At 60.5% G+C, this 18811-nt stretch overlaps 7 protein-coding genes and 1 non-coding gene across 8 annotated transcripts; 3 read left to right on the forward strand and 5 right to left on the reverse strand.

The window, feature by feature from the left end:
- Window positions 1-4: 4 nt before the first annotated feature.
- On the reverse strand, window positions 5-1813 carry MJAP1_002249 (uncharacterized protein; the record flags this gene model as incomplete). Its single annotated transcript, XM_060266192.1, has 1 exon — window positions 5-1813. One exon carries the CDS (start codon window positions 1811-1813, stop codon window positions 5-7), a length of 1809 nt encoding a protein of 602 aa, XP_060122175.1.
- A 25-nt stretch (window positions 1814-1838) lies between these two features.
- On the forward strand, window positions 1839-4521 carry MJAP1_002250 (uncharacterized protein; the record flags this gene model as incomplete). Its single annotated transcript, XM_060266193.1, is given in 7 exon segments — window positions 1839-1919; window positions 1942-2009; window positions 2032-2502; window positions 2525-3212; window positions 3254-3880; window positions 4155-4480; window positions 4500-4521. 7 exon segments carry the CDS (start codon window positions 1839-1841, stop codon window positions 4519-4521), a joined length of 2283 nt encoding a protein of 760 aa, XP_060122176.1.
- Window positions 4522-4543: 22 nt separating this feature from the next.
- MJAP1_002251 (uncharacterized protein) lies at window positions 4544-5494 on the reverse strand (the record flags this gene model as incomplete). Its single annotated transcript, XM_060266194.1, has 1 exon — window positions 4544-5494. The coding sequence occupies one exon, from the start codon at window positions 5492-5494 to the stop codon at window positions 4544-4546; it is 951 nt and encodes a 316-aa protein (XP_060122177.1).
- A 624-nt stretch (window positions 5495-6118) lies between these two features.
- Window positions 6119-8866, forward strand: SYG1 (Xenotropic and polytropic retrovirus receptor 1; the record flags this gene model as incomplete). The annotated part of the gene is made up of 3 exons (XM_060266195.1): window positions 6119-6126; window positions 6152-8580; window positions 8637-8866. 3 exons carry the CDS (start codon window positions 6119-6121, stop codon window positions 8864-8866), a joined length of 2667 nt encoding a protein of 888 aa, XP_060122178.1.
- A 24-nt stretch (window positions 8867-8890) lies between these two features.
- On the reverse strand, window positions 8891-10953 carry EXO84 (exocyst complex component exo84; the record flags this gene model as incomplete). Its single annotated transcript, XM_060266196.1, has 3 exons — window positions 8891-8963; window positions 8986-9154; window positions 9177-10953. The coding sequence occupies 3 exons, from the start codon at window positions 10951-10953 to the stop codon at window positions 8891-8893; spliced, it is 2019 nt and encodes a 672-aa protein (XP_060122179.1).
- A 54-nt stretch (window positions 10954-11007) lies between these two features.
- MJAP1_002254 (uncharacterized protein) lies at window positions 11008-16233 on the forward strand (the record flags this gene model as incomplete). The annotated part of the gene is made up of 1 exon (XM_060266197.1): window positions 11008-16233. One exon carries the CDS (start codon window positions 11008-11010, stop codon window positions 16231-16233), a length of 5226 nt encoding a protein of 1741 aa, XP_060122180.1.
- A 156-nt stretch (window positions 16234-16389) lies between these two features.
- MJAP1_002255 lies at window positions 16390-16482 on the reverse strand. Its single transcript has one exon. It is a non-coding gene; the product is annotated as a tRNA-Arg (tRNA).
- A 110-nt stretch (window positions 16483-16592) lies between these two features.
- On the reverse strand, window positions 16593-18702 carry OSH3 (Oxysterol-binding protein 3; the record flags this gene model as incomplete). The annotated part of the gene is made up of 4 exons (XM_060266198.1): window positions 16593-18382; window positions 18409-18444; window positions 18476-18601; window positions 18633-18702. 4 exons carry the CDS (start codon window positions 18700-18702, stop codon window positions 16593-16595), a joined length of 2022 nt encoding a protein of 673 aa, XP_060122181.1.
- Between the last annotated feature and the right edge of the window lie 109 nt (window positions 18703-18811).

An 18811-nucleotide genomic window follows, 5' to 3' on the forward strand; every position in this document is an offset into this window, starting at 1 on the left:
GCAACTACTCCTCGTCGCCCGTCTCTTTGGAATAGATGGTCTTGGGCTGCGTCTTGGCGTAGATCGAGGTCCAGCGCGGGTCTTTTTCGGCCTTGTCGGCATACTTGAGCAGCGCCTCGCGGGGGTCCTGCATACGCAGCTGTGCCTGGTCGAGGTACATGTCCTTGATGAGATGCGTCGTCTCCGAGGTACCGATACGTCCGCCACGGCCCTGGCCACGCACCGGCATCTGCGGCAGCTTGGTCTTGACGGGGTCGCGGCGCAGCTTGTGGATACGCTGCTCGTCCGTCTCGAATACCGCGTCCTCGTCGTCGGGCATAAAGATGGGCACATCGGGCGCGTGGCCGTTGGCCAGCTGCTCGATGCCGAACGGATTCGCACGGACCTTGTCGCGACGCTTCACACCGAGCTTGGCGCCGAGCTGCGACGCCTCATCGTCATAGTATACATGCACGGCGCCAGCACGCGTCGCGGCAAGGACTTGGTTGATGCGCGGCTGCCAGCAGAGGCGCGTCACGCTCGAGCGGTCCACGGGATGCACGAGCTCCTGGGCGAGATCCTTGCCCGAGAACACCGCCAGCTGGCCCCACTCGCTCAGCAGGTCGGCCGGGTCGTCCGGCGTTGCGGTCGCCTTGGCCTGCCGGGGAATCGCGGCGGTGCCGGTGACGACGTGCTCATTGTTCGGCGAAAAGACCACCTCGCAGTGCTCGCTGCTGCACGGCACATTCTCCTGCACCGCGACTGGGCGCTTGAGGCTGCGCAGGTCCCACAACTTCACAGTATCATCCATGCCACGCGATGCGACCGTGACACTGTCCGACGCCACCGCGAGACCCGACGCGCCAGCGTGGTTCGCATGCGCACGCTCGACCGTTGCAGACGGGCGCGCATAGCTCCCACTCGTCGACCACATGTGCAGCGCACCGTCCTGGCACGCAGCCACAATCGCACGCGCATCGGGCGTGTAAGTGGCGGCCGTCACTTTGGTCTTGGTACCGCGCTCTTTGGACCGCACCACAATCACAATCTTTTGACTCGCCAAAAAGTCAATGTCCCAGACACGGATCGTGCTGTCAGATCCGCCGGTCATAAAGGTATTGGTATCGGTAGGGTGCCACGCGCCACACGTCGCCTCAGTGACGTGCCCGGTGGTGTGTTTCATGTCGCGCATAAAGACGTCGCCTTTGCGGTACACGGCGAGCTCGTCGCCTTGGTAGTCGTATACACGGGGCTGTGTCGTCGCATTCACACAGAGCAGGTTGCGCGAGATTGGCGAAAAATCGAGCTGGACCACCGGATAATTCTCCGCAGGCTCCCAGGTGCGGAATGGGCGGAAGGACTGCGTCATACCGCCAAAGTCCCAGAGCTTGACCTCGTAGTCGTGCGAGCCGGTGGCGACACGCGTGCCAGAGGGATCGACGGCCAACGCAGAGATGGTCTTGGTATGATCCTTTAGGGAGACATTGTGCTCCAACGGAAGGCCGGCGTACTCGAGCGTACGTCCCACGCCGAGCTCTGCAGGGTCGTGGCGCGCACGCTTGCGTGTCGCCTCTTGCTCCTCGTCCGACAGCTCGTGCACAGGTGCGGGCGCGGGCGTAGGCTCCGCCTCAGGCTCCAGCTCCGGCACAGGCGCAGCTTGGGGTGCGGGGCGCGTCGACGGCACCTGCGGAAACGCGCCAGGCCCGTCGCTTTCTTCTGCACTATCGTATTCCTCTTGAGGTTCCGGCGCAATTTCGATGGACGCCTTGCCTTTGCGTGGCGCCTGCTTGCCGAAGCCCATCGGCAGCATCGCACGCAACGCCTCCTCGTCCATGGTCGTAGCTGACTAATCCTCCACGATGCAGCTCACGACGCCGGCGTACCGGCTGCAGCAGGACGCGGCGAGCGTGACGGTGCGCGTGTCGTGCGCCGAGACCAAGGTAGGCATACAAGCTAATTCAGGCGGTATCCGCGCGGGCTGTGGCCGAAGGAACGACGTTTGGGTGCTTTATGGACCCTGTATACCTGCCGTACGTAGCACTTCTGACGCAGTCTCACGTTCCCGGCGCCTGTCCGACGCCTCGATGTGGTGGTTTCGCTGGATGCGGCGAATACTGTGGACGGATGCAGCTTTGATGCGGCGGCCATGGAGCTCGTGGTGCGCCTGGAAAAAGAGGTACACGGCACGACATTCGAGGGGCTCGAGCGTCTCCAACCCCAGATTCTATCGAAAACCGAGATGCAGGCACTCGAGCGCGATGCGCAGCGTCTCGAAAAGGAAGAGGACAGTGCTCGTTCTGCGCCCGCACCCGTACCCGCGCCGACGCCTGCGCCTGCGCCCACAGTCCAGTTTCCTGTCGGCCTGCTCTGCGAGCCGCTCGCTTCGCCGGCCTATACCGCGCTGGTCGCGGCCGGGCGCATACCTTATATGGATATCCTCGACCCCACGCCGCTTTCTAACGCTGAGCGCGAGTGCCAGGCAGAAAAGATGGAGGGCGAAAAGTGGGACGAGGGCATGTACCTGTATGTTGTGCGGCTCACACAGCGATTCCACGGTCGATCTGGACGGCGAAATCGCGGGCCTCTTGAAGCAGCGTCTTTCGTTTGCCGAGCGCAGCGAAGACATTGCAGAGACACGCACGCCGGCGCCTGCACGCGCCGCGGCCTTTCTCGCGCAGCTCCTCTTTGCCTACCTGTACGAAGACCGCACGTCTTTCCAGGACCCTACGCCCGAGTCTGCGTGGACCGTGTGCAAGCTCACGCGCTCGATCGTGTGTTGGACGGATCCGTTGGACCTGTCTCCCGGCCTCGACGCGACACTGCGTGCATCCTATCGCCGCGCACTGACCTATCCGCTGTACCGCAGCACGGCGGTCTGCGCGCGTGTCTGTGAGGACGCCGCCGAGCTACTTTCCTCGGCGCCCCGCACACGCATCCTGCATGTGCTGCACGCGATCGACGCACTCTTTGCCCTCGCACCGACCGGCACGGGCCTCGCAGAGCAGGCGACGACCGTGCTGCGGCTCGTATGGGAGCTATGGATTGTGCCGCTCCAGGCGTGGGTCTCCCATGCCGCGACCGACGCGCAGCTCGAGGCGGTACGTGCCGCATTTGCACGGCATGCACGCCCCACGCCGTCGTTCCTCGTAGAAATCGGCACCCCGGGCGACTGGGACCTCGCCGCGCTGGACGCCGCCGCGGAGGAAGCGCGCCTCCACGGCGAAGGCGAATTTGTCTAAATTCATGCATGACCGATCGCAAACGGCCGCGTGAGTCGGACGAAGGACAGAGCGTGCAGCGCCCCCGCCCGGGCACGCTCACGGCCGTGCTTGAGTACCACCGGAACATAGCGCGTGCGACGGCGGTCGTGCGCAACGCCGGTGCAGACGCGGTCGTGGCGCGAGTCCTCGAGGTGCCCACCGGCGTCGTCCTGTCGCTTGCAGCCGGCACGGCCGCGATAGACGTCGATTTGGACTGGCCGCTGGTCGCGGGCGAGTACGCAGGCGAGGTGCATGGCGATACGCAGGTCGTCACGCTCGGTGCACACACGTCTGCGCCGTACAGCGGCATGCTGCGCCCTCCGTGGGCCGTGCTCGCGACCGAGCATATTCCGGTGCTGGGCCTGGGGTGCGCCGCGTGCCATGCTGCGCTCACGACGTTTGGGGGCGCGGCGACGTTGCGTGCGCTCCCATCAGAAAACTGGGAGGAGCTCGTGGACGCGTGGATGTGCCATGGCGACCAGCGCCTCAATGCCAGTGTCGTGCAAGGGCGCGCCGACGTTGAGCCGAGCCGCACGCCCGCCGCGGACGAAATCTGGGTGGGAACACTCCTGCTCAAGGTGGCTAGCACGCAGCTCGTAGGCGTAGCGTGCGCCAACACAAAAGCCCAAGGGCCTTGGGAGGTACGTACCGGGGCGTCAGTGGACCAGCAGAAAGCTAGCATCGGATACCCACCGTGGCAGCGGGGCGGCACAGCATCCCCGCGCAGCGTTACGCTCTGGCTGATACTACGGGTCCTAGATTGTGCATTCGCAATACGCCGCAGCGTTGGAACCCCACCGTGCTGTGGCCACGTAGGATGCGAGACTAACGCAGGGTGAATCCTTTCCCGTATCCTGCGCGTGCGGCGCCCTGCTCGGCGCAGCAATCGCCAACGACGCGCCGTGCGCCGTACAGCTCCTGCAGCCAAGCATCGTCCCGATTCCCAACGAAAGACCGCAAGACGCGCTCTTTGCGCAGATCCTCGCGCACTACTTTGTCGAGCAGGCCGAGCGCCATGCCGTGCACCACTTTCTCATCCAGGAGCTGGGCACAGGTGCGTCGCGCCTCTTTCTCTGGGCGTTCCAGCCGCTGGTCGAGATGCACGTCCAGCGGCGCATGGTGGTGTGCAAAATTCTGTACCATACGACCCACACCACGCCCGAGGTGCCCTATATCCCGCTCGCGCTCGCGCCTGCGCACTGCGACCAACTCCAGGCCTTGCTGGACGAGAGCAACGCTCTGTATCCCCCCGCCCGTAAGGCTCTCGCACAATGGCAAGTAGGCTTTTTGCTTCGCTCGTTTGTCTAAATACGCTTTACCTTGGGCATGCCCGGAACAATGACCTCGCCCTCGACTGCGCGCGCCTCGACACCAATCCGGGGCAGGAAGGCTTGGTAGCGGATCGGGTCGCGCGACTTGAGGTAGCGCAGCACACGCGCACGCTGGTGCACGAGCTTCGCCATCGAACGCCGGTTGCTGTGGTCGTGCCGCGCCTGCCCGAGGTGCTCAGCCAGGTTGCGGATGCGGTAGGTGAGGATCGCCGCCTGCACCTCCGGCGAGCCGGTATCGGGCCCTTGGCCATTTTCGCGTGCGCCAAAGTGCTGCACAATCCGCCGCGTGTTTTCCACCTGGATGCCTTTGCCGCTCGCGTTGCGCAGGTCCAGGATACGCGCCAGCGCGGCGGCGCTCTGCTGCTGCTCCTCTTCGCTCTGGGCGTGCTCAGCAGCAAGGATATCGGCGCCTTGGTCACGGCCGGCGTGCACGCTCGCCGCGTCCAGCACGCGGTCCTCCGTCATGACGCGGGGGAGCGACTGGAAGAGCGTACGGCGCTCCTCCTCGCCCAGGCCAAAGTTCAGGCGGCGGGGGCCGCCAAACTCGGCGGCCTGCGCGTCGACTTGCGCGTCGTCGGGGCGCGGCAGGGGCTCGACAGGCACGAGCTGGCCACGGCGGTCCTCGGCGAGGCCCCACACCTCTTCTTTCGACAGAATAAGCTGCGCAAGCTCCGAGTTCTTCCAGTATGTATAGCCCTCGTCGTTCAGCTGGTGTGCAAGCACAGGGTCGGGGCGCGACAGCGCAAAGAGGCGCTCCTTGATGTCGCGGCGCTCCAAATTTGCAGTACGGCGCAGACGCGACGCACGCCGCCGCTTGCTTTCCTCGACGGGAGCAGTGGTATGCAGAGACGCAGTGTGCTCCATGCCGAGCACGGCACGCAGCCCTTGCGCGAGCTGCGCACGCACGCCGATCGCTCGCAGCATGGTCAAAAGGCAAGTCTTCGCGTCACGTGAGAAGGGTAGAAAGGCGCGGCCAGCGCGCTTTTGTTCTTTGATCAAAAACGCAAGCGTACGTGGGGGGGTAACACTGACATGACAGCTCCCAGCCACACCCAATCGTTAATTCCTGCGATGAGGGTGCCAAGAGGGCCAATGGTTCTCGTGGGGGTCGAGATCAACACTGCAACGGTATAGGAATCTGGGCAGAGTCTCGACGATGACTGCTCAGGGCCGAAAAATTGTAGGACATTTCTAGGTAGGAACTATATTGTGGTGCTAGGACATGCGGTGGGAGGCGTAGCTGGGTTGCTGCTGTGTATTGCATTATGACACGCATATGCTTGCCCCATGTGGGAGAAGAGATCCGTGTCGCGCATCCATGACATGGTTTGCCATGTCATGATCCGATCGCTCATGGCTAGGTGGCAATTGTTAATCACTCGATTCAGTTCTGCTTTACTGTATCTATAACTCATAGCAACGACATACAGTCCCATTGCAAGCCGTGCCCTCTGCGTCTTCCTCGCTCGACCGCCCTTCCCTGAAACGTGCCCACGTGGACTAAAATTTCAGTGGCACGGCGCATCTTGACTGCGTCCTCCGCGGACGATGAAGTTGTACGTACAATAATGCTCACAATAGCGCACGGTATCTGGAGGAGAATGCCGTGGACGAATGGCGCAAAGCCTACATTAACTATCGTGGGCTAAAGAAGCTCATCAAGCGCGTCGACGAGCACTATGAGCTGCGTCAGGCACGCAACTCGCAGATGCGCTTCCCAAATATGCCAGAGCAAGCACGCAACAGAGCCGCGCGGCTGATTCGCCGCGGCACAAGCGTATTCAAGGGCTCGAATGGGGCGCCCGAATACAAGGACCCTGAGCCGGGCGCCATCGAGGACGAGCTGCCCGAAGTGAGTCTGAAGGATACCGGCCTTTCGCTGCTGCACGGTGCCGCGGATATCGAGGCTCCGGAGGAGGAGGAGCCCCAGCCTGGACCCTCGTCCGCGTCCGTTCATTCGGTGCTGCATGCGGACGGCACCAAGACCAACAAGGTCCTCGACGGCGAATCCCGCTTGTCTGAGGAACCCGAGGCGTATGCCGGTCCTACGGTGAAGGACTTGGGCCGTCACCGCATGCCGACATCGTGGGTCGTGCCGGAAGAAGGCGATAATGATAACATTGACATCCACAAGCTCATTAAGAAGCTGTTTGACTCTGAGGAGCGCAAGTTCTTCTATGCGCTCGACGACGAAGTGGCGCGTATTGTGCACTTTTACGAGGAGCGTGAGCGCGAGGCTATTGAGCGCCTCTCGACTCTGGTTACACAGCTCAGTGAGCTCGCCGAGCACCGTCGCGAGTTCAAAGCCAAGACAAACGAAGTGGTCAACCACGGCGGCCTTTCGCGCATCTTTTCCGCGGTGCCAGTCAAGATGGATGCCGAGGGTCTGCAGCGTGCGCGCCTTAATGCGCAGCACCTCGCCAAATCGCCCTCGTCGCCCAACACGGCCGATGCCGGCGACAAGCGGCGTGCACAGGCAATCGAGCACATGCAGGCGCTCAATATCGGCCCGCTGCACCCCCAGGCCCCTGGTGAGAACCAGCTGCGTATTGAACATGACCCAGTGCGGTACAAAGCCGCGCGCAAGAAGCTACGGGAGGCGGTGATTGAAAACTACCGTGCTCTCGAGATTCTAAACAACTACCGCATCTTGAACCGGACGGGCTTTACCAAGATCCTGAAAAAGTTTGACAAGACGCTAAACGTCGAGACGCTGCACCTCTACTACTCAAGCCGTGTGATGCCCACGCCGCTCGTCACCTCCGAGACGGTGCCAAAGCTGCTGCGTGCGACCGAAGAAATCTTTACGTCGTACTTTGAGCACGGCGACAGTAAGCGGGCGCGCGATGTGTTGCGCGAGCCGTTCAGCCTGCCGCCAGGTATGCGTGAGCACAATCACCACCAGAGTGTGTTCCGCACGGGCGTATACCTCGGTGTTGCGCTCTGTGCTACGATTCAGGGCCTGCGCGACGCGCTGGACCCGCAGACGCAAGCGGTGCTGCCGCAGTGGAAGCAGCTTCTGCAGCTGTACGCGGCCGAATTTATTCCGACGCTCTTTGCGCTGCTCTTTGGTCTGAATCTCGCGGCGTGGCAACATGTGCGTATCAACACCGTCTTTATTTTCGAGTGGGATGCCGGCAATGCGCTCGAGCCGACGCAGTACTTTGAGATGCCGGCGATCTTCTTGCTGCTGCTCAGCATCTTTTTCTGGGTGTCGTTCGCGAGCCCGGATGCGACCGATATTGCGCCCACAACCTGGCCGTTGGTCTGGCTCGTGATTGTCTTGCTTCTCTTGCTGAATCCACTGCCCATGTTGCACAGCTCGAGTCGCCGGTGGTTTGTCAAGAGTATTTGCCGTGTCTTTGGCGCCGGCATTTTTGCTTCGGTCGAGTTCCGTGATTTCTTCCTCGGCGACGAGCTCAATTCGCTCGCGTACTCGATGAGCAACTTGTGGTTCCTTGGATGCGAGTACCATCACCATTTCCATCAGCCTGACGTGTGTCCCATGTCGATCTCATGGTGGGTCCCGGTGCTCACAGCCATCCCTGCCTTTTTGCGTTTCGTGCAGTGCTTCCGCCGTTACGCAGACAGTCGGGGTATGGTCCGCATCCATCTGGTGAATGCAGGCAAGTACGCCTCATCGATCCTAAATGCCTTTTTCTACTTTAATTACCGGCACCACAATTCGCAGGGCACTAAGCACTTTGTGCTCTGGATTGTCTTTGCGGCGATCAGCTCCATCTTCACCAGCTCGTGGGACCTAATTATGGACTGGAACTTGCTACAGCGTCACTCTAAATACCCGCTGCTTCGCACAAGTCTTGCATTTGAGGAGGTATGGCCGATCTACTACTTTGCGATTGTCTCCAACGTCTTTTTGCGCTTCATTTGGGTCATTTATCTGTTTGGCGGCCCTGCGTCTTTGCAGCTGCGCTCCTTCCTCGCAGCACTGCTCGAGATGCTGCGCCGCTGGCAATGGAACTTTATTCGTCTCGAGAACGAACACATTGGTAACGCGGATTCCTTCAAAATTGTACGCGACTGTACGTATTCTTTGCTCACCCAGTGCCTTTGCCCTACCCCACCTCGCGTTCGCAGATGGTGGAGAACGACATGGACGACGATGCGCGGAGTTCGTTCAACTTGCGTGCATTCAGCATTCGTTCGAGCAACTCGGAGGATATGATGCGCATGAACGACGAGCGTGCCCAGGAGACCCTCGAGCGTACACGCGTGGGCCTCCAAGCTGCCCGCCGCCGGAATACCCAGGAAGTGGAGCACGAGATGGATTCGTAATGGACAGATAGACTACATGTACAACTACCGCGCCTCGACGCCGGTCACGGTGAGCGACGGCACGGGCCCTGTTTCTTCGTCGGGCCGGAGCAGGTCGCTGGGTCAGGAAAAGAACGTACTCGAGTAGGAAAGTGAGCTGCAGCCCGACGTCGTTCAGGATCTGAGCGCAGTTCATCGTAATCTCCTTCGCCTCCTGGATCACGCCGGGGTCCTGGTCCACGCCATAGACCTGGCGGCGGAACGTCTCGGCATAGGAGCGTACCTGGTCCGAGGCCCACTGGACAAAGCCTGCGTAAGTAGAGACACGTACCCGAAGCCATTTTGTAGTCTTTGAAGGCGGTCATGTACCAATCGCCCGTGTTTTTGATGAGCGTAAAGTAGAGCATCGCGAGCTCAGAAATGTACAGGCTAACATCACCCTCGTACTTGATCTGGCGCGTGCGCCGACGGAGGAGCTCGGTGCGCGCCGTAAGCAGCAAATCGCGTGCCTCGCGGCCTTTGTCGAGGCGCAGCAGCAGACTCGCATCGAGCACGACGGTCGCCTTGCGCTGATAAGGCGACACGAGCTCTGCACTGATCGCGTTCACCAGCTCACTGGCGCACGAGTTGAAGTTTTCCACAAGGAGATAGAGCGGCCCTTCGGATACAGGCCGGTTGGCGAGTCGACGCTTACCCTCCTCGACGAGCGCCACGGCTTCTTCCCACTCGCGCAAAGCAATGTGAACGGCGAGCTCGTCAATCACGCCGTTGAGCCACGGCGCAAGGTCGGGCTGCTCGGGAGACCGCTCCTGCTTTTCGCCGTCGCCCGGCATGGCGCCCGGCGTAAAGTCCATCGAGTCGGCGAGTGCTTCGGGGCGCTTCGGGTCGGTGCGCGACTTGCGCTCGCGTTTCATCTTGTTGCCTAGGTCCTCGCCGACACGGCGGAACGCATTCAGCAGCGCGCGCTTGTCCTGGGCCTTTTCTGTGCGGTAGACAAACACCTCCTTGCCCCGTTTGATCTTGAGCGCATTCTTGAGCTCCTTGCCGTCTTTGAGATCGACAACGACAATCTCAGAGAGACCAAAGCACTGCTCCGCTACAAGGTGGACCTTGCTGCCGTAATGCCGCTTGCGCTGCACGGCAATCAGCAGGAGATCGTCGAGCAAAAAGAGGGCGACTGCCTGCTTGGGTTTGTATGTCGCCGCATTCACCTCGACAAATTGGCTCGTTTCCGCAATCAGATGACGTCCAGGCACGTAAGGCACAAACTTTTGCGAACCCTCGATGTTTTCCCACAGCGCTGCAATCTGCGCTTTGTAAATTTGTTCCAGATCGACCAGCGAGCTGCGGTTGCCTTTGAGTGCGCCTGCGACAACGTCTCCGCCCCACGGCCGCCCATTGTCGCCGATCGGATCGTCAATCTGGAGCTGCTGCGGAAGCTGCTTCCATTCCGAAAGGAGGTCCTTGAACTCGAGCATATCGTTTTCGAGTGTCGCAATCTCCTTACTGATCGTAATAAACTCGGAGTAGTTCTTGAATACCTGCGTCTTGAGCTGCTTCTGTGTCGAGTTTTGCGCCGTGGTGAGCGTGTCCTTGAGGCTACGCAGTCCTGTCTCGTTCTGCTGCTGCAGCTGCGTCGAGACAAATGCGCGCGCGTCGAAATTGTCCTGTGCAAACGCGCCCATATCCACCTGCGGCGTGCGCGAAAAGGCTTCCCATGCCTCGGACGGCGGTACATTTGGCGAGGCGACCGGCAGCGCAGGCAGCGGCGCATTGGTCTTGCCGGGCGTCGCCTGCAAGTACGCAAGAGGTTCGGGAGGCGCCTGCTCCGCTGCCGGCTCTCCCTCTTCCTCCTCTGGAACTCCTGCAATCGGCGCAAGCATGCTCAGGTTGCCGGAGTACGAGCCAGGGACGGCCGTCGCTCCGGACGCATAGCGCATCGACAGACGATTCCGCACCTTGTCCTCGGCATCCGCCTCATTTGGCACGGGCTTCTTCATAGGCCGCGGGTGCGAGTAGTTCCGTACGCCCGTAGGCATCGACATGCCAGCCACATGCTCATCCTTCGCATACAGCGTCGTCGGACGCGAGCGCAGCGACCGCGACATGGCGTTGAGAGCACGACCCCGATTTTGCTGACTAAGCATACACCCGCTGCCTCCATGCCTGGCTGGAATCCGGACGCGCTCGTGTCGCGAAAGGTTGCGACGCACGCGGCCATCAGTGATGTGGGAAGCACATCGGATGCATGGCGCAGTGCGGCCGCAAAGCATGAGCAGAAGCGGTGGGCGGAGCAGAGCGAAAAAGCGCTTCAAAGCGACGCCACCTTTAAGCGACACCAGACGAATGTCGACAAGGCCCTGTCGCGTTTCGAGAACGTGGGCGAATGGGCTGATTTTATCTCGTTTTTGTCGCGTCTATTGAAGACGCTGCAGAGCGCGCCCAAGTTCAATGCAATTCCGCACAAGCTCATCGTGGCGAAGCGCTTGTCGCAGTGCTTGAACCCTGCGTTGCCGTCTGGCGTGCATACGCGTGCACTGGACGTGTACAGCCACATATTTTCGGTGATTGGCGTCGAGGGACTGCGCCGCGACCTGCCGGTGTGGACGCCGGGCTTGCTGCCTTTTTTCCAGAACGCAGCGACGTCAGTGCGCCCAGCCGTGCTGCATCTCCTCGATCAGTACTATGTGCCGCTCGGCGCAGACCTGCGTCCCGTTACGCGTGCATTGCTCCTATCGTTGCTACCTGGCCTCGAGGAAGAGTCGGGCGAGTTTTTCGACCGCGTCGTTGGTCTGCTGGACCAGATCGCGACGTCGGTTGGCCGCGAATTCTTTTTGCAGACAACGTGGCTGGTTTTGATCTCTTCGCAGCCAATCCGCCTGAGTGCCTTGAACTATCTTGCGCGACGCATGCCTAAGCTCAAAGGGTCCAAGGCCGATCCGGAGGTCTCAATTGATCAGAGTGAGACGTCGGTCGATATCGTCGAGGACGAAGGCATTCCCCTCACGAGCCTGCGCCCCGGGCTCTTGGTGCGTGGCTTCATGCACACGCTCGGTGACGATTCTCTGCTTGTGCGCCGCAATGCGCTCGACTTTTTGGTGAGCCATCTGCCGCTCGCCTCGCAGGCTTTTTCGGAAGTTGCCCCGGGCGACCGTGTGCTGCTGATCGACGCCGCGATTAGTGCCGTGCTGCGCCGTGATATTAGTCTGAATCGCCGCTTGTACGCGTGGCTCCTGGGCGCAAATGACGACGAGGACACGCAACAGGCCTACTTTGTACAGCACGCTCTTCCTTACGCGACAAGCGCGCTGCGCACCGCTATGCAGGTCAAACCATCGGACGCTGCGGCAGTCCAGCGGCCGTACAAAATCCTTGTCTCGCTCATGGACAAGAGTGCTGTCGGTCAGCCGCTGCTGCGTGCAATTATCCTCGACGCGTTCCATGCACTTGTCCATGATACCCATCTCAACCCGAGTTCGGAGCTCTTTCCTACGGCCCAGATGCTCTTTGAGGCTGTGGACACCTTTGTGCTGTACCAGCAGCTGTTCTTGGCGCTGCGTGACGAGCTGCAGCAAGAGACAAGCGATGTTGCAAAGCGGTGTGGCTCGGCCATCCAACTCTTTCACGAGATCCTCGTGGTGTTTGACCACCACGACGAGGATGCGGTCGCGGTGCACCTCCCGATTCTTTACCTCGCCCTAGTGGATATGGTGCAAAGAGGTATTGAGAGTAAACGCATCGGCGCACCTCTCGTGCTCAACGTGCTGGCGCTGCTCGAAACGCTCCAGGAAGCACTACCGCCACGCGTCTACGTCCAGGACACACAGTCGGTTCAGAAACCGCTGGGGTATGCCGCGACGTACGTGTACGTCGACGGCGGCGCGCTGGATCATGCCGCGACGTTACAGGACCAAGGTCAAGTGACGCACCTGGTCGAGACGCTGCTGCGCATCGGCCTCACGCTCGGCCCCGCGTCATCTTGGAGCAAGGAGGAGCGCCGTATGATCTCTACGCGGTGCTTCTCGCTGCTGGTTGCCACACTGGAGCGCCTGGATGCTGCGCGCGGCGTGCTGAACGCGTCGTCGGATGAGGCGCCGCCTACGACCCTCGGTGCCTTTGACGCACAGGCATGGGACGTGAAAACGTTTGCGCACCTGTCGAAGCCGACATCTTTTGCCGAGTACGCGCTCCTGCTCAAGGTCGCCATGGGGATGTCGCTGAGCGACGCTGTGCCGGGCTCGTTCCGCTTCGACCTGTTTGAATCGTACGAGTCTACCCTGCTGCCCTTGCTTGCATATCTGCAGCCGAGCGAGTTTGCGCACCACGCCGAGGCCGCCGATTTGTTCTGGGCGGTGAAGAGCATGTCGCAGAACGACTATGCGACAAGCATTCTGTGCTCGCGTATTTTGGAGCGCACAACGCGTGGCGAAGCGCTGCATGCGCTCGGCACGCTGTGGCGCCTCGGTGAGGGATCCAGCCACGCGCAGGAGCTCACTGCGCCGATGCTCATTGTGCTTGATCAGCTACGCTCGCACAGCATTCAAGAACGGAGCGACTGTGCGATGTGGCTGCGCACCTATCTCGGCTCCTATGACACGCTCTTTTCCATGGTGCTCGACCGCCTGCTCAGCATCCACGCCGAGCGCACGCCGCAGACAGTCACCGTGGCGGAGCAGGCGCTGCAGGCCTATGTTTACGCGGAACCATTCGATCAGGACGAACAGAACTACTACCTTGCCACGCTTACGTCCTTACTGGACGTCGGCGGTGCCCATCTCGTGGCATCGGCGCGCGATATGCCGCGTGGCGATGCGATGGCGATTGATGCTTTGACTGCACACCTCGTCGTCCTCCTGCGCTCCGCACCGCCTGCCAAGGATTGGCTCGCGGAAGGCAATGAGGTGACGCATGCCCTCGCGCTGTCGCTGCTGCAGCAGATCCTCGCTGCAGACACGTTAGATCGCGCCTGGTGTACCGATGTGCAGCACCACCTCGTCGAGATATTGCTCATTGCTTTGTACCGGCGCAACGGCGCAACGCAGATCGCTGTGCTCCGCACGCTCCTCGAGGTCGTGCAGAAGCGGTCCGATACGCTTGACGACGACACGAGTGTGCTCTTTACCGAGCTCATCAAGCGCGGTCTGCAGTCGACGCCTAATGATGCGGCGTTTTTTGCGTGGACCGAGTTTGTGCACCGTATTTTGCCGCTTGCGCGCGATTCCGTGAATGAGCTCCTGCTCCCGCTGTGCGCAGCTGTGTGCGAGCTGCTTGCCGAAGCACTCGACATGCTTGCAGCACAGTGCGGCGACGCCGAGTGGCGCCAGGCTTTTGTGCCTGCACGCACAGTCCATCCGCAGCGCACGCCTGCTACCGAGCTCGAGATCGCGCAGTTAATCAGTGTTGTTGAGCATGCGCTGCTCCAGGCCATGTCGAGCGGGCAGCTGATCGAGGCCGAACGCCTTGCCGATCTCGAGCTCACCGCATCGACTGGCTTCCTCGGCAACATCTCGAGCGTCTTTACGAGCGACACGGCATCCGGTACGCCGGCTGTCAATCCTTCGCCGGTGCTGCGGACTGCGTCTCAAGTCGTGCACACGCTCGAATACGCGTGGGTCATCTCCAAAGGCCTCGATGCGCACTTCCTGCCGAACGTGTACAAGCGCAGCACGGCCAGCTTGGAGCGCCTGTACCGCATGCAAACCACGTCGGCCGTGGAGGCGGTCATTGAGAACTGGTGGATCCGTGCATTCCAAGACTCGGACGATGCACGCACGCGAATCGTCAATCGCGAAACGGTGGCACTGCTTGAATGCCTCACGTCCAGTCCGCAGGTGCTTGTCTCATCGCTCAGTGACGCGATCCTCTCACGCACGGCACAGACCAATGAGCGCAAAAAGAGCACCGCGCGGACGTTGGTCGGCGAGCTGGTCCTCTTCCGCTTCCTCGAGCAGTACCTCAACGGCCTCGACACGACGGCCATTGTCCAGGTCTGGCCGCTGATTTCGCTTCTTGCAAAGAACATCTCGAGCAATCATGCGGCAAACAAGGCGCTGATCTACCACACGCTGCGCATTGTTACAACGGTTGGCACGCCCCTCGCGCTCTCTCGCGCCTACGAGGACCGCAGGACGCGCCGTGACGTGCAAGACACATTTGTGCGTCTGTGCGAACAAGTGATTTCGCTCTATGCACGCGCGCTCGATATCTCGGCAGCGCGCCGCAATGCCAAGGACAGTGACGCACTGTCGGGCATGGATACCCCGGAGGATGCAAGCACTGCAACGACGACTGCAGCGCCGGCTCCGGCGTACGTCGTCAGCTACATAAGCGCTGCCGTGCTGCCTGCGTTTACCACCTTTGCGATCGAGACAGACAGGGTGGTGGCACTCTGTACGAGTCTCGTGTACTATGTCCTCGCGCCTGGATTCCGTGCGCGTGCACGGTCCATGGACGTGGACCCGTTGGTGCTCGAGATGTTGAGCAGCATGTGTCGCGTCTCGGGCACGATCAAGACGTGGCGTGCGCTGGTGCTTGACACGATCCTCGACCCCAAGTTCTTTTCGCTATCACCGGCAACTGGGAAGCAGTGGGCCGAGATGGTCGCGGCGCTATATGCGGCCGAGCGCGATCGCCTCGTCGATGTGATCGGTCGCATCTCCAATACTCCGACGAACAACCTGTTCACCTCGCGCGAGACCGACTTGATGGCGCGTGCGGTGAGCATTCGGCGCTTGTCGTACTCGATCTATGCGGGCGGGCGTGATGTATTCCTGGCGCAGCTTCCTCAAATCCAAGAAAAGGTGGTCGACATTCTGCGTTCCAATGCACCGGAGCTCGTACAGGCCGAAATCTACCTGTGTATGCGCGTGCTCCTCTGCCGCTTTGCATCGCAGCATCTCACTGGTTTCTGGCCGATTATCTTGACAGAGTTGTTGCGCCTCTTTGGTATGGCCAAGACGGAGCTGCCGCAGGACAACACGGACTCGATGCATCTACTGTTTAGCACGTCGAAATTGGTGGATTACTTGCTCACGCTACAAACGGAAGATTTCCAGATCCACCAGTGGCTGCTTATTACCGACACGCCCGACGCCATCGATCCTCCGCCGGAATGGCTCGCTGAGTCTTTGTTGGATGCCATTGGCAATCTTGCGATCGAGCATAACCGTACCGCGACACCGGAGCCGTATGTCTGCGAGCCGGGGCACAAGCGGCGCCCGATGCTGCAAACGGCGCGCGCGGATACCGCGGCGGCACTCGTCCCGTTCTTTATGCATGCGTCGGAAGCGTTCTACGCCAATGAGTACACATGCTCCGAGCTCGACTGGGACAATATCAACCACGGCTTGCTATGTGATCTGTTTGAACCCATCGTAATTAAGTCATAGCTGTCAACGGGATAAGTGTACAAGCCATGGAAATCGCAGCCAAGAAAATTGGTCCTATTTTCCTCAAGTGGGCCAAAAAACTTAGCGTTTGTAAATGTGGGGTTCGAACTGAGCTAATTTCATGTGGAGGGCATACATTTGGCGTGAAAAAAAGATTGACCAGCACGGGGCTCGAACCCGCAACCTCCTGATGTGCTCGGTCCGTAGGACCTTCGTAGTCAGACACACTACCAATTGTGCTAACCGGCCAGTTGTTGTATACTGGATCTCTGTAAGAATATATGAAGGTCAGGTCTTACAATATCTCTACCCTATTGTCGAACGCTTAATTTTGGTATGGCTGCTCTTTTCGTCTACGGTCACTGATTCACTTCAAAGATCTTGGCGCCGTCCACGTTCCAGTTTTCTTGTTGTTGTTCGACCTTTTGGCGTTCCTGGTGATATTCTTTGCCGTCTGGACCACCGTACACAAACTCGGGCTCGTCAGGGCCCGATTTCGAGTTAGGGCGGAACCACTGCGGCTTGTAGCTCTGGCCTGACTCCTCGAGCTGCTTGCGGCGCTCGCGCTGCTCATTTTCAAGAGTGTGCTTGAGCGCCTCTGCATCATCCACCTCGCCGTTCTCCAGCGCACGTTGGTCGGGACGCAGACGCGAGTCGGTCGGGGGCAGAACGTTCTTGATGTCTGGCGTGATCTCATTGAGCGACAAAGCGAAGTAAGTGAAGCCATAGTACTTGTCAGGGTTCGGCGGCATGGAATTCGCCTCCCAGAGCACCTGCAGGTGGTCCTTGCCGACCTGGCGAGCGACCTGCTCGTCCCACTTGCCCTTGATCGAAGCGGTTTCCGAGTTGTTCGCATCATACACCGTACCAGTGATGTGGTTGCGTGAGGCGGGACCACCAAACATGGACGACTCCTTGAACTGAATCACGAGACGCTCGTTAGTCTTGAGGTTGACAACGGTCATCTCACCGACGTGCTCCAGGTATTTGTTGCCCGCCAGGAGATTGCGCATGAACGAGCTGGGCTTGCTGATACTGTACACATCTCCGCTGTCCAGCTCGACAATGTTGCAACCCTCGGAGATGAGCTCGAGCGACTTGCCCCAGAACTTGTTCTTGACGGTGCCGCAGGAAGTCGCCTTCCAGCCCTTGCCTTGCGCGTAGGCGGCAACGATCGGAGGGCGGTGCACAACCTTCTCCGCAACAAAGAAGAGGTCACGGTCGGTGCGCACGCACTCGAACGTCTCACCTAGCAGCGGGTTGAACGGCTTACGGCTCGAGCGGTGGGCCGTCGACGCGTATCCACTGACGGCAAACGCACCAACCAGCGAGATACGGTCGATACTGTCCTTGGCGGTCGCAGCACGCTCCAGCAGGTCAGGAGCGTACTCGTACTCCTCGGCGGCAGCCTGCAGAAGAGACAAGGGGCAGTTGAAGGTCACAGGGAAGGAAATGGTCGACAGGTCCTTGCCCACGTTCTTCTTAAGCATGCTGAAGAGCGACACTTCCTCGCCCGACACCGGGGCAGGCAGCTCCTTGCGATAGGTCACCGCCTTGCCTTGCGAAGCGCCGGTCGGCACGGCAGCGACCGCCGGAGCATTGCCCTCCTCGTTGTCGCTGTCGTCTTCGCCGCCCTCGTCTTGGTCGTCATCGTCATTTTCTTCACCGGCACGGCCCGTGTCCTCCTCGATCTGGTACTCGACGCCATCAAAGTCGTCGTATGCATCGTAGAAGTCACCATCATCGGCTCCACTCTGCGACGTCGCCGAGCTCGCGAGCAGTCCCGCACCGGCACCGCCCGCAACGCCCGCGGCAGCGCCCGCGCCCACACCCGCGGCACTCGCTGGGGTGCTGGAGCGAGAAACGCTGCCGTCGCCGCGACGCGAGAGCGTCTGGCGGATCTGGGCGTGCTCCGTCTCGAGCTCCTGCAGGGCAGTGATCACCGCACCGACCTCCGGGATACGCTGCGCCGCCTGGACATTGGTCAGCGTCTGGATGCTAGAGCGGACGATGTCATCCGCACGGTCGATGCTGTGCACGGCCGGCTTCAGGTCGCTCACGCTAGCATCCTGGCCGCTGCCAACGTGCAGGAACTTGCGCATCTTGTTACGCCAGGTGTCAAAGTCGGTGTCGCTCAACATTTTGAAATCTTGGGGTAAGCCGGGGTATACGTACGGAAGACGTTCGAGCCACTGTCGACGTGGATGGTGCCTGTGTGAGTACTCCCGCAAAATGCACATACCATGGCGGATGTCCGAGCTGACACTGGCGTGGGGAACGTCGATAATGCCACGCGACTCCTTCTCGGGGGCCAGTGCGTAGGACAGTGTACCGTCCTGGAACAAGATCAGCCAACGCTTGGCGTAACCTGCGTTAGCTGAGGGCGCCGTAGTACATACCTTGCATCTTCTTCTTCTTCTTCTTAAGGACCCATCCCGAATGCAGGACAGGGGAGTTGCTTGCCTCCATCTCGGTTCAGGTACACGATGGACGCTGGGGGAGATATTACCCGGTTAACCGTTCGGTCAAGCCACATGGAACCGGCTGGATCGGCTTACTTAATTCGCCCCGCTGGCCC

This window comes from Malassezia japonica, chromosome 3 (assembly GCF_029542785.1).
Source record: "Malassezia japonica chromosome 3, complete sequence".
NCBI classification, from domain to species: Eukaryota; Fungi; Basidiomycota; class Malasseziomycetes; order Malasseziales; family Malasseziaceae; genus Malassezia; species Malassezia japonica.